Source organism: Equus przewalskii, chromosome 28, assembly GCF_037783145.1.
Source record: "Equus przewalskii isolate Varuska chromosome 28, EquPr2, whole genome shotgun sequence".
NCBI lineage: Eukaryota > Metazoa > Chordata > Mammalia > Perissodactyla > Equidae > Equus > Equus przewalskii.
The window spans coordinates 21,451,706-21,464,864 of NC_091858.1; the positions used below are offsets into that span (position 1 = coordinate 21,451,706).

The window sequence follows — 13,159 nt, forward strand, 5'->3', positions numbered from 1 at the left end:
TCCCATCCTCACCACCACGTCTACTTGGCTTGGAATTTATATTTAGAAACTTTGGGTGAAAATTTTCGTGCAAATTTTTCATGGTTGTTTATGCAAACTCAGAAGAGTAAAAATAGTATAGATTAATAGTATAGATTTAATCTTCCCCACATATCCGGGGCCAGCCCCACGGCAGAGTGGTTAAGTTCATGTCCTCTGCTTCAGTGGCCCAGGGTTTCACTGGTTCAGGTCCTGGGCATGGACCTAGCACCACTCATCAAGCCATGCTGAGGTGGTGTCCCACATGCCACAACTAGAAGGATCCACAACTAAAAATATACAGCTATGTACCAAGGGGCTTTGGGGAGAAGAAAGAAAAATAAATTTAAGAATTTAAAAAAAAAGTCTTCCCCACACATCCACTTAGTGACAAGTCCAGTGTAGAAAATGGTGCAGCCAAAATCTACTCAGGATGCCTTTGCCAGAGGAAAGAAATAGACTGGTTCCCTTGACAGCATCAACCTCTTTGGGACAAAGGAAAAATAAAAGAAGCTGTCGCCTAGATTACACTACAATTAAATGCAATGTGCATAAAATTAAAATGTATTACTTTTATATTAATTTACCAAAATAAAAAAATTCAATATTTTTTTTTGTAATTGAGGGAGATAGATTCCAAATATGTTTGATGTTTGCTGTTTATGATTTGGGTTTTATCTTTTTGAGGTGATAAATCAAAAAATTAAATTAAATAAAAAATGGGAAACAGAGCTATAAATTATCTAAAGAGAACAAGATTGGTTCTCCTCCTCTATAGTTTTTTGATTCTAAGTGTACATGATGGCAGGGTGAAAATACAAATAGGGAGCACAAAGAACAGAAGGGGGCATTATCTGGGATCCAAAGTCTACTTCCTATCTGCTCCCTTGCCTTTGAGGGCACAAGATTAAAATGTATAAGGGTGAAAGACGAAAGACATCTAGATTAATGAGAAGGGTGAACACCGACCCTAAAATAAGCCCAATTACTAACTGATCTCCTTCTATGGTTTTCTGTGCTGATTAACAGGTTCAATTGTCAATTTTCCCCAAACTTAGTCTCTAACTTACAGACAAAAATCTATGATAAACTTTTTCTTAATAATTATGCCATCATGGATGGGTTAAATCTTATCAATTTTCTTGCCTGAAACTGAAAATCCTAATACTAACTTATCTGAGTGGGAAGAGGAGGTAAGGAACTACCCTCTGTGACTGGGGACATTCCGCAATGTGAGCAAGAAGGAAGAAATTAAAATTTTAAAAAATCCTTCAGGGACAGAGCACAAGAATGGGGAGCAGGAGTGCAGACCTCCAACAGAAGGTCATCCAAGACCAGACAAAAGACGGTCCACTCAGACACCACGCCCTTCTCCACAAACCCTGGCATGCTGAGAGGAGAGTGGACTTGATTTGGACTGTCAGGGACTGAAAGCCTTCTGCTCAGGGCAAATAGCAAAAGCCCAGAAAATAATCTTATATGAAAATCAGTAAATGGGGCCAGCCTGGTGGTGCAGCAGTTAAAAGTTCACACATTCTGCTTCAGTGGCCCTGGGTTCGCTGGTTTGGATCCCGTGTGCAGACCTATGCACCACTTGGCAAGCCATGCTGTGGCAGGCCTCCCACATACTAAGTAGAAGAAGATGGCATGAATGTGAGCTCAGGGCCAGTCTTCCTCAGCAAAAAGAGGAGGATTGGCGGCAGATGTTAGCTCAGAGCTAAACTTCCACCAAAAAAAAAGTCAAAGTCACTTGGCACCCCTAGCCTCGATACATTTATTGAATAGAGACTTTGCTCTGTCAGCTTTGAACATAGTAACAAACAACAGAAGGTTCCAGCCTCTCATGGTTACGGTAACATGAATGATATGATGACATTCACACCTATTTTTGCAGTGTTCCAAACACATAAGCCTTCCTGAGTACAAATACTCCAGGCCCCGTGGGATGGGGAGAAAAGTGACTTTTCAGAGACGGCTGAGTCATGAGTCCCTCTCACCAACCCTGGAAGGGAGAACCCGTGCCTCCAGCCCCTTGGAGGAGTTCGGATGGCCCCAGTGTGCAGAGCTCTGCACAGAGGACAAAGACACATTCAAACAGCAGAGTTTTCTAGAGTCGAATAAATAAATACACTTGAAAAAATGACATATATTTATAAAACTGGCTTATAACAGTGGGTTTCAGGATAACAGGGGCTAGTCCTATCACTATGTTTTTAGTGACCAGCACATACATGGGGCAATCTAGATAATAAATTTGATTGAAGACAGAGGATATGATCAGCTTTCTCCTCTGGGTGTTAGAAGTTGATTGTTCAATATGGCTGTTGATTGCTGGCTCAAGTTAATGGAAACTCTTTGGGGGGTGCTTTTTTTTCAGATCACCTGATGTTAATACTGTCAATGCATTAATCATCTTAATTAATAGTCATCTGTTGGTCTCAGACCTCATCCTCAGTAAAGGCTTGGGGACATCTCCCTCAGACATGGCTATTTAGTGAGCAGATGGTAAGAGGGCCTGTGTTCGTCCCTTCATTTGGGAGGCAAGGGGAAAATATAGGCCTGAGAGCCTCTTGGAAAGAGGCTGAAGGGAAGCTGTAGATGAGGGATTCGTCCATCACATTGTAGAATGCTATATGTCCAGATTCATAGTCCAAGAAAACACCAACTTTGTGCACAGGCTCTCTGATATGTTGACCTTTTAAAGGTGATGAGACCCAAAGACTATAATCATCTCCAATTTTTAAGCCTATAAGTGAGAAGAGGTCGCCAGCTGGCTTTGGGAGATTGCCTTTTCTGCTCACTGAGTCCTTGCAGATGCCCACTTCCCATTCAGTCTTGTTTCCCACTTCCACCTCCCAATAATGTCTCCCACATGTGAAGATCTGAGCCCCCAACACAGTTGCAGACTTGTCGAATCTTTCCGGGTTGTCGGGTAACAGCTGTCGGGTTCCTCCATGTCTCACACTTTTCAGATCTTCAGATAGGACAAGATAGGCATTGGCTGTGTCTGGATCCAGAGTTATATCTGCTGCAAGAGAAGAAAAGAGTGAATCTTCATTTGCATTCTTGAAAACCCTCCTGTATATGTGGAACTTAAATAAGTTCTTAGTATTCAGTCCTATTGTTAAAAATATAATTTAGGGGAGTATGTGGGGATTTTTGTTTTGTTCTGAGCTCTTCTTTCACTGTTTCACAAAACATGGAACCTCTAAAAGGAAACATAAAAGAGTCATGTGGAGAGTGATATTTAGCCTGCCTGAGAGCGAGAGAGGAATCTCTGAAAATGGAATGGAAGTTCTTCTCTTTACAAGACAGTTTTAGGACTCAGAGCTATTTATCCACCTGAGCGTACACTTTTGTCATTTGTATTCACTTTCACCAAGATTGGTTCTGGTTCTTCAGTTTGGGTGGGAGAGAAATACATACAGTTAATCATTTATTCAATTCCTACTTGGGTGCCAAGCATTTCTGTACATTATCTCATTCAATCATGGCAAACATTATTAATTTTTTTCCATTTTTATAAAAGAGAAAACTGAGGTTCATAGATTAGGTAACTGGACCAAGATGACAAAGTGACTGAGTGTTTGAACAGCAATTCCTAGTCAGCATTTTCTATTATGTCATGCTAACTGCAGCATCATATGAATTGGTGGAACCACCAGTGACCATTTGATGAAGCGCACTGTCAACCGGTGAGGCGCCTCCTCTCCCATCCTCCTGAGAGGAAGTCACAGAAGAGGCCTCCAACTTTCGCTGACTCTCCAGACAAGATTATGTGCCCCTATAATACGATTTCATACTTTCACTTGTAGACCAAATCTCAATCATAACTAATTATCTGTGTGATTACTGTCTGTCTCTTCAATTTTACTGAAAGTTCTACAAAAGCAAAGGCAAGTCTGTCTCATGAATCATTGTAAGTCAGCTCAGAGCTCAGTAGCACAGTGCCAGGCACACGGTAGGCACTGATCAAGTATCTGCTGAGTCCAATGCCCATTTACCCTTCCTCTGAAGGTCAGATTGTGTACAAGATGAAAGTTGAAAACTAAAACTGATCACTCTTGGTCTTAGCCGGCCTAAATATCTGGGGCATTCTAAAAGGATAGTCCTTTGAATGTTCCCTCCTTGAGACTTAAGAGTTTAAGTCAGCTTTTATCCTAATAAGAACAAAGGTAGAAATGCAGAAACCTCTGAGGAGATGTGTGTGTGTGCGTGTGTGTGTGCACGTGTGTGTATGTGCAAGGGGATAGGATGGACCAAATAGAACAGTAAAAACAAACAAAGGAAGGACCAGGACTCCTTAGACAGAAAGCAAAGCCAGATCAAACATCAGTCGAGCACAGAGATGATCTGTGGCCCTAGCCTTCCCTGGTGTTTAGTACTGGCTTAAGATGCCTTCACTGAGCACCTGGCACCCAGATGGTGAATATTCTATGTTAGAAGAAGCTGCCTAAAGGCTCAGTTTTGCATCCCTTAATATATACTGAAGTTAAGTCTGGAAATCAGGCAACAAATCAGGTGGACTTACTGCTGAATTTTCTTAGCATCTCCCTCATTCCAGTGATGCGGCACAGACTCAGCTCTGTGATGGTGGCCTCTGGACACTGAAGCAAGAGTGGCTCACTCCTACAAGAGAGCAGAGACAGTCACTCTATGTCCTCCTCACAGACCCCATGACCTGCTCCAATTTGAGAGTCCAGCTCATTTTGTCCCAATGGCATGAACACTCTCATCCCCACTCTGATAACCTATTTCATCAGCATCACATCCCTATATCTTATATAAGTGAACACAGAATGGAAACCTACCTTTCCAGTGTGCCCCTCACATCCTAAGGGTATAAAAGAAAGAAGGTTAGTATTTGTGCACTTTGATCACTAGCAAAGACTGACTCCATCATGGATACAGTCCTTTGCAAATTTCACAGAATCCACTTCCCATGGCTCTAGAACACCTTGAATGCGTGAGCGTATGGTAGAAACAATCCCCCACTTCTTCTAGGGGTGAGTTCTAGTGAACATGAGATGTCTCCCAATGACTAGAGACTACTTTGTCCTTTTTTTTTTCTCATATCATCACTTTGTCAAGGGAACCTGTTGCTGACAATGGAGCCAAATTATTGGCTTCATTATCCAATGCTTTGGGGAGTCAGGGATAAGCAGAGTGGAGAGCCGAGACTAAATCTGTGTGTGGTTGGAGTGGGTTGTTGGGAAGGCACTAAATTAAATAGCAGCATTCTGTGCAGCCAGTCCAGGAAAGAGATCTGAGCTGGAATTGGCCCAAAGAGCTTATGTATAAGGAGGTCCAGAGAACCCAGTAGCAGGAGAGCAAAGATGGTGCGGAGTGTGCGCTCAGTATGCAGAACATCTGGATTTAAACACCTATTAGCTATTTGACAGGCAAATTACCTAACTGTCATAGGTCTGAATTATTAAACAAGTGCTACTATAAACCACTCTTGTAGACAGCAATCACCTATAGCATAGTATTTAACTTCTTCAGGTCTTTATGAAGAGGAAATTTAATATGTCCAGCACATAGTAATTGTTTATTAAAGTACTCGACAGAGCAGAGGTTGTAGAGAAGTAGGCACAGAAGAAATTGGAGTCATCATCATGCTTGGTTGGGGTAGGTAGATATTCCTCTATATTTTTTTCTTTGCCCCTTCAAGACTTTACTTATACTGTAGAGAATATTAATTCTTTAGGAAAACTATTTTCAGACCAAAACTTAGTTTTTCAAGTAAATAAAGAAAAATGTATTTCATATGAATTGAAATATTATAGGTTACTATATGATTTTTTTTCATTAATTTTCCCAATAGTCTTACCTCAAAAGATTCTATAATGGGGTTCTGACACACAGACTCTATGCGTTGGATCATTTTGCTTAGGCTTCTGAGTTGCTGGGTCAGTTGGATCTCATTGTCCCTCAGTTTCTTCATGTTCCCTCTTTCCTCCTTTTCCAGTAACTGGAGCTGCAGATGCTCTTCCTCCTTCAGGAACTGGTGCATTTTTACATATTCCGACACAACAACCTGTTTACAGGTCTTTGTCTCTTCCTGCCATCACACAAACACACACACACACACACAAATGACATCATAAAGTTATTAACAGAAACACCTATGTCAATTTTTAATGCTTACAAAGTCCTAGAGTTCCACTGTGACAATTCTTGAAACCTGACACATAACATATTCTACTAACCAGTTGGGTGGACAGTTTGGTATTTTAGAAAGTGTGTTACAGATACAATAGTAAAGACAACCACAATGTCTATACCCAGGAGGCTGTCATTCTAGAGGGAAAAAATAAAAATAAACAGCAAAAAAATATATGATAGGTGGTGATCAGTACCATGATAAAAAGTAAAGGACAAAATTTATGAAAAATGGTATGTTCATTTAGTCAACAAACATTTATTCAATGAAGTTAGGCATTGGGTCACATACTAGGAGTAGAAATGAACATCACAAACACTTCCTTATAAGACCTCAAAACCTATTGAGAGACTCAGATACACACATATTTTTTAAATATCTAATTAAACATTTAGTTCTCTGCTCTGCTGGAAACTCAAATTCAAATCTGTGACTAACCTGGAGCATTCATTCAGGCGTACTAATTCAAACTACTATTTGCTTTTATTTCCCTCCCTCTTTTCTTCTTTTTTATTTGCCCTCTCTTTTTTCCCCCAAAGCATTTGAGAGATGCCCTTTCTTTTATTGATTTCCATCCTATGTGATATGTCTATAGATATAACTTATATTTTAAATAATTATAATCGGAGCCAAAATAGAGGTAGCCAGGGAGTCGTCTAGGTGCACCAAGAAGGGAAAAAATAAGCTGGCCCAGGGATGGAGGAATTAAGCTGAGTCCTGAGATTCCCTGGTGGACAGGCAGAAGTAGGCAGCCCAAAGTAAGGATGCTGCAAATGGTAAGTCTGGGACTGGAAAATTGTGTCTTTTTTCCCTAATATTTCACTACACATCCCTTTAGTCCTCCTCACGGAATCATATACAAGATGCGAAAGTAAGACAGATACTGACCTTACACAATATCACTCTCTCCTTCTCATGCGTTAATATAATCTGAGTTTCCTTCTTCTTTTTACGCAAAAGAGTTAGGATTTCCTGGAGCTTCTCCTGCAATGGAAACAAACTCTCTGTGGCAAATGAACAGAGCACCAGGTCGTGAAGGTGACTTGAGGACAAATAACAAGAAGATAGCTGGGACTCTAAAACAAAGGATGGAGTAGGATCCACGCTGTTTGTGGTCTGGTGCCAAGAGATCAGCACCCATGACTGAGAGAATACTATGGGAGTTAAGTGATGGAAACTGATTTGTGTTCTGAGATTTATATTGAGCAAACAATCTTACTCTGTGATGCTCCTCAGCCTCACTCGAGACATAGACCCTGTTTATTCCATGGCAATGGGTTGAGGAAGCGTTTACACCCTGCTTCTCAACAGAGAACACCTTGGCGGCCGCCAGCATCTTCCCATAGCTGCCTTGATCGTCCTCACTCTGCAGCACCTGGGATCTGAGTTGCTTGCCAATGCCAGCCAGCCTCCCCAAACGCTCATTGGGCTGGAAATGAGGGGTCTCCAATGTCCTCCAGCACTCAGGACAAGACAAAGTAGTGTTATATTCCTCCCAGCTCTTCAGGAGACACATCAGACAAAAGCTGTGCCCACACTCAGTGGTCACTGGGTTGGTGAAATAGTCCAGGCAGATGAAACAGGTCAGTTCTTCCCTGAGATTCTCCATCAAATCTGCTGTAGATGTTTTCTCATATAAAGACATCAGGGCAAGGTCACGCCTCTATTCTGGGACTAGAAAAGTCCTCCCTACAGTTCTACTGTTTTGAGTAATAAGCGGGCGATCAGTTGCTGTGTTGTTAATACAAGAAACTCTTACTCTCCTCTGCCTGATTTCACCAACTGACATGTACTCTCCCACCACAAAGCCAATTATGACTTAATGTGGAACTCCTATACACTGGGTTCATCATCATGCCGAGACTTTTAAGGACTCTCTCACTGTGCAAGCCACATGCTGGAAGTGAGGACCCTTGCTCCTAACAGACTTCTCATTTTAAGAGTTGGTTATTGTACATAAACAGCACCATGAAACCATTTAGACACATTGGTTTTAGGCTGGAAGGGTGGATAATTTGGTGTAAGCCAGTACAGAGACTCAAATTATGATGATCTCTAATAACATCTGACTTGGAAGTATGGTCCAAATCTTTTGGAAAAGTCCACTAGTGGAATTTAGTTGAGAAACTGAAGGAAAAAAACTGTCATATATATTCTTTCTCTCATTAGGTCCTTTTCTGAGCCTAAAAGCTTTTTACTCCTTTATCAGGTATTGTGTCCTTTAATTTTATTCATCCCAATAAAATAAGACCAATTCCATTGAAATATTCCCTGACTTTAGACGTACAGTGGATTATTGGAATTATATTTATTGCTCTGCCCTGCAGACCATGGTACTCACCTTTCTGTCATCACAGAAAGCACCTAGATTATAATTCTTGTTGGAAGTTGCCTCAAGTGGCAATTACACTATGGAGTGGATAGAAAGAATTATATTTTAGAATAGGCATAATTTTGCTGACTTATTTTCACTTTTTGAAAAGGTTTAGGCTAGGCCTTCTTAAATGCCTTATCAGTTCTTACTGGACAGAAATTCAATGTGCAGACATTATTTTTAGACCTATGAAAAAATAAATGTGTAGTATGGAGACTGTGTACAATGACCAATGAGATTAGCACTGAATCCTATAAATTTGCTATGCCAAATGCTCATGAGTCAGTTCTTGTCATGGCCCATCCTCCACTCAATATGTGCCAAAAATTGGGAGCTTAAAAGCTCTTCCTCAGGTCCTACCCTCCCACTAAGTTCATCATACCTTATTTCTACTTTTATCTTGTCACTCTCAGCTTGGCAACCTTCCATCGGTCTCCATTACCCATGATGCTCCATTACTTCCTTCCTGACTTTCATGCTTTCAACTAATCCTTCTTTCTCACTGATCTCTAACAGGATGTTGGGCGTTTTCTTATCTTGAACTTTTGTAAAAAGAAGATTCCTAGCCTGAAATGGTTCTTCCTCCATCTTCCTTTCTCCTAGTCAAAACTCATCTTCTGAAGCATTAAGTTTGAGTGTTTTAATCATATGTCCTTTGTATAGAATTTGTGAATTACTGGGATGAGAATTTACGCTAAGAAAAAGAAACAACCAGAGCGAAGAGTCATACTATTTTAAAGAGGAAGTGGTAGCATCTGTTTGGGATCATGAAACCTCTATTGTTTAGATTGCTTCTAGGCTAGCTACTAAGGCTAAGATTCAAAATATTGTCAGGAGTTAGTCTTAAGTAAGGATCTTGTAAAAAAAAAAAAAAAACCTACAATAACACTACCTACCTTCACTGCAAAAAGGATTTATGAACTATCACCTACGTTCAGTGTGTTATTACCACACAAACCCTGGAGGAGTCATTTAACATTGACCAGGATCATTAGAATCAGCCTTAGAATAGAATTATGGTACATCACAGAGCCTGTATTCCAGTTTGGAACGGGGAGAGTAGCTTGTTCTAAGTTGAGTCACACTAAACTGTTCTACTTCTCTCTTCCAAATAAACTCCTTTCACAAATTCCTTACCACCATAACCGTATCTTATTCACTGGCAACTAAAAGAATTCTTTGCACACAACAAGGGCTCGATTTATCTGCAAATAAGTTTAAATGAACAAATAGAGGAACCATATTCTTATAGAATCATGGTCTTTTATCTAGTTGGAAGCTAAGACATTGTATATTCTAACTACCTTCTATAGATGATGAAGAAAACTGAGAATCAAATAAATTGAGTTGGTCCCCTGAATACCCGCTAACTACATGCATCAAGTTAGGACTAGGAAACTTGGTGCCCTCCCTCCCAGTCATTCTCTTTTGTCGACACACTATACCTCAATTGTTGTCTTGTGAGTGGATGGACAATTCCCAGTTATCTCAATGAAATCAATACTGCTCAAGAGCTTTCAGAAGAAAATTGGGCAGCTGTCCTTGAGATGTAATGTCATGACAAGTATCTGACATCACTGGCTACACTCACTATTGGGAATGCAGATTTCTCCACCATCTCTCTGAACATATTGCTTAGCCTTAATTCATGCATGAAGAAATTCATAGTGTGAACGAGCCATCCTGAAACACATTATGCCAGTCCTCAGGGCACTGCACTGCCAGACATGATTTCTGAGATCAACAACTCAGACTGCTTGTTCTCTGGCCTGTCTTCTCCTAAGGAGGTGACAGCAGGGGTACCCCAAGAGGTCCATAGTCACAACTATCACCCACACACAGTTGGGGTTGGAGTATGAATAAAATAAGAAACTAAGTGATATAGTGAGGGTTTGTTTATTGGGGAAGGCAGTGGGCTAGATGGCAACTTATTTGAAAAATATCTTGCTTGAAAGCCTGGTTCTAAAAATATGTCTGTCATTTCATATCAGTGTGGGAAAGATGGATTATCCAACAAATGGTTTAGGACACGTCGGGGTAGGCATCTGGAAACAAAACAACAAAGTGGGATCTCTACCTAACAACTTTTACCAATGTGTCTTCCACATACGTGTATGTATGTGTGTGGGTGTATATATACCTATATTTGTATATATGTATGTATTTTCCCGACTCTAATCATGAAATTCTGCTATTATTTCCCTTTCTATTGCTTTTTTCACCTTATTATTTATGTTGTTTGATTTTTGTGTGTATTTTATTTTGTGTGTATTATTTTGTTTTTGTTCTAGAATACCCTACATCTATTTAGCAAGTAAGAAGCCTCTTTGTTAAACATGTGGCCAATTATTGTGTCCAAAGAATGAAGCACATCATAGAAGGAAATAATTGGTAACATAGCAGAAATTTAAAATGGACTACTTAGGGAAGGCTTTTCAAAGCATGCTTCAGAGCTTAGACACCACTAAGGAAAAGATTAATACATTTAAATAACTAAAAATTAAAGACTTCCATACAGGAAAGTTAATAAATAATCAAATACATTTTTGTGTGTGTGTGAGACAGATTTGCCCTGAGCTAACATCTGCTGCCAATTCTTCTCTTTTTTACTTGAGGAAGATTACCCCTGAGCTAACATCTGTGCCAATCTTCCTCCACTTTGTTTGAGGGATGCCTCCAGAGCGTGGCTGTTGAGTGGAGTATGTCTACACCTGGGATCCAAACCTGCAAACCAGGGCCGCCAAAGCAGAGCACAAGGAACTTTAACCTTTCAGCCATGGGGCCACCCCCACAATCAAATATATTTTTTTTAATTACAATCTACCAAGAGAATTTGGGACACATGCATCAAATACCCAATCTTAAATTATGAAGAGGTCTTATATGTATACTTTAAAATAATAGCTCTTATTATTACTATAAAGCTATTTTAAAGATAACAGATCTATTTATATACACTGGCATGATATAACATCCATTATCTACTATTAAGGGGAAAATACATTTTGCCCCCCAAAATAGCTTAAATATAAATGATAAAAATTAGATTACTTAGATACATATTTTTCCTACAAAAATGAGGTCATGCTATAGATGTTGATAATGTATCTGTGTAAATAAAGGCATAGAAAAAGTATGGAATTTCATGGATATGACACCAAAAGAATAGGCAAGAAAAGCAAAAATAGACAAGTGGGACTACACCAGACTAAAAAGCTTCCACACAGCTAAAGAAATAACCAACAGAGAGAAAAAGAAACCAGTGGTATGGGAGAAAACATTTTTAAGCGGTATGTCAAATACAGGGTTAATTTCCAAAATATGTAAGGAAAACTTACAACTCGATAGGGGAAAAGACTAATAACCCAATTAAAATATGGGCTAACGACTTGAATATACATTTTTCTAAAAAGACATACAAGAGACCAATAGGTATATGAAAAGATGCTCAACGTCACTAACTATCAGGGAAATGCAAATCAAAACCACAATGAGATAGCACCTCACACCTGTCAGGATGACTGTTCTAAAAGAAAAAAATTGTGGGGCCAGCTCAGTGCATAGTGGTTAAGTGCACATGCTCCACTTCAGCAGGCTGGGGTTCATGAGTTCAGATCGTGGGTGTGGACCTATGCACCGCTCATCAAGCCACACTGTGGCAGTGTCCCATACACAAAATGAAGGAAGATTGGCACAGATGTTAGCTGAGGGACAATCTTCCTCAAGCAAAAAGAAGAAGATTGGCAACAGATGTTAGCTCAGGGCCAATCTTCCTCAAAAAAAAAAGGCAAGTGTTGGAGAGGATGTAGAGAGATTGGAACCTTGTACACTGCTGGTGGGAATGCAAAATGGTGCAACCGCTATGGAAGAAGTATGGAGATTGCTTAAAAAATTAAAAATAGAACTGCTATACAATCCAGCAATTCCACTTCTGGGCATTTATCCAAAAGAATTGAAATCAGGCTCTCGAAGAGATATTAGCATTCCGATGTTTATTGCAGTGCTATCACAATAGGTAAGATGTAGAGACAACCCATTGTCCACTGATGGATGAACAGATAAAATGTGGTCTATACACAAAATGGAATATTATTCAGCCTTTAAAAAAGATGGAAATCCTGCCACGTGAGAAAACATGAATGGAGCTTGAGGACATTATGCTAAGTGAAATAAGCCAATTACAGAAGGGCAAAGACTGTATGTTCCATTTATATGAGGTACCTAAAATAATCAAACTCATAGAATCAGAAAGTAAAACAGTGGCTGCCAGAGGCTGGGAAGAGGAGGAAATGGGGAGTTGCTAATGAAGTGACATAAAGTCTCAATTATGCAAGATAAATAAGTTCTAGAAATCTCCTGGACAACATTGTGCCTAGAGTTAACAATACTGTATTGTAAACTTAAATTTTTGTTAAGAGGGTAGATTTCATGTCATTGTTCTTACCACAATAAAATAAATTTTCAAAAAAGAAAAGAAAAAGAAAGTATGAAAAGATAACACGCGAAACTAGCAAAGTTGGATGTGGTGGGATTGGAGCATTGGAAGAAACCCCTTTTACTTCTTTATTATATAAATTTTTGTATGAAAGCAGAGTTTTTTT

General features: G+C 39.7%; 2 protein-coding genes across 3 annotated transcripts in view; one reads left to right on the forward strand and one right to left on the reverse strand.

Annotated features, from left to right (window-relative positions):
• Positions 1-13,159, forward strand: part of TRIML2 (tripartite motif family like 2) — a 66,102-nt gene that overhangs the window by 24,238 nt on the left and 28,705 nt on the right. Inside the window, exon 1 of one of the 2 annotated variants that reach the window (XM_008527435.2) lies at positions 7,494-7,767. The exons of the other annotated variant lie outside the window; for it this stretch is intronic. The gene's annotated coding sequence lies outside the window, so the exon portion shown is untranslated. Of the gene's footprint in view, positions 1-7,493; positions 7,768-13,159 lie in introns of those variants that run through there. 2 annotated transcript variants of the gene reach the window in all.
• Positions 1,765-7,997, reverse strand: TRIML1 (tripartite motif family like 1). The gene is made up of 6 exons (XM_008527439.2): positions 7,404-7,997; positions 7,073-7,168; positions 5,852-6,082; positions 4,830-4,852; positions 4,550-4,647; positions 1,765-3,046 (listed from the first exon to the last, which is right to left on the reverse strand). Exons 1-6 carry the CDS (start codon positions 7,827-7,829, stop codon positions 2,496-2,498), a joined length of 1,425 nt encoding a protein of 474 aa, XP_008525661.2. The 5' UTR covers positions 7,830-7,997; the 3' UTR covers positions 1,765-2,495.

Excerpts from the sequence above, each read along its gene's own strand:
- TRIML1 (XM_008527439.2), bottom strand. The coding sequence starts at position 7,829 with ATGTCTTTATATGAGAAAACATCTACAGCAGATTTGATGGAGAATCTC. Across the intron at positions 4,853-5,851 it reads CCATTATAGAATCTTTTGAG|GATGTGAGGGGCACACTGGA; the intron begins GTAAGACTATTG and ends TTATACCCTTAG. Across the intron at positions 4,648-4,829 it reads GTGAGGGGCACACTGGAAAG|GAGTGAGCCACTCTTGCTTC; the intron begins GTAGGTTTCCAT and ends GCTCTCTTGTAG.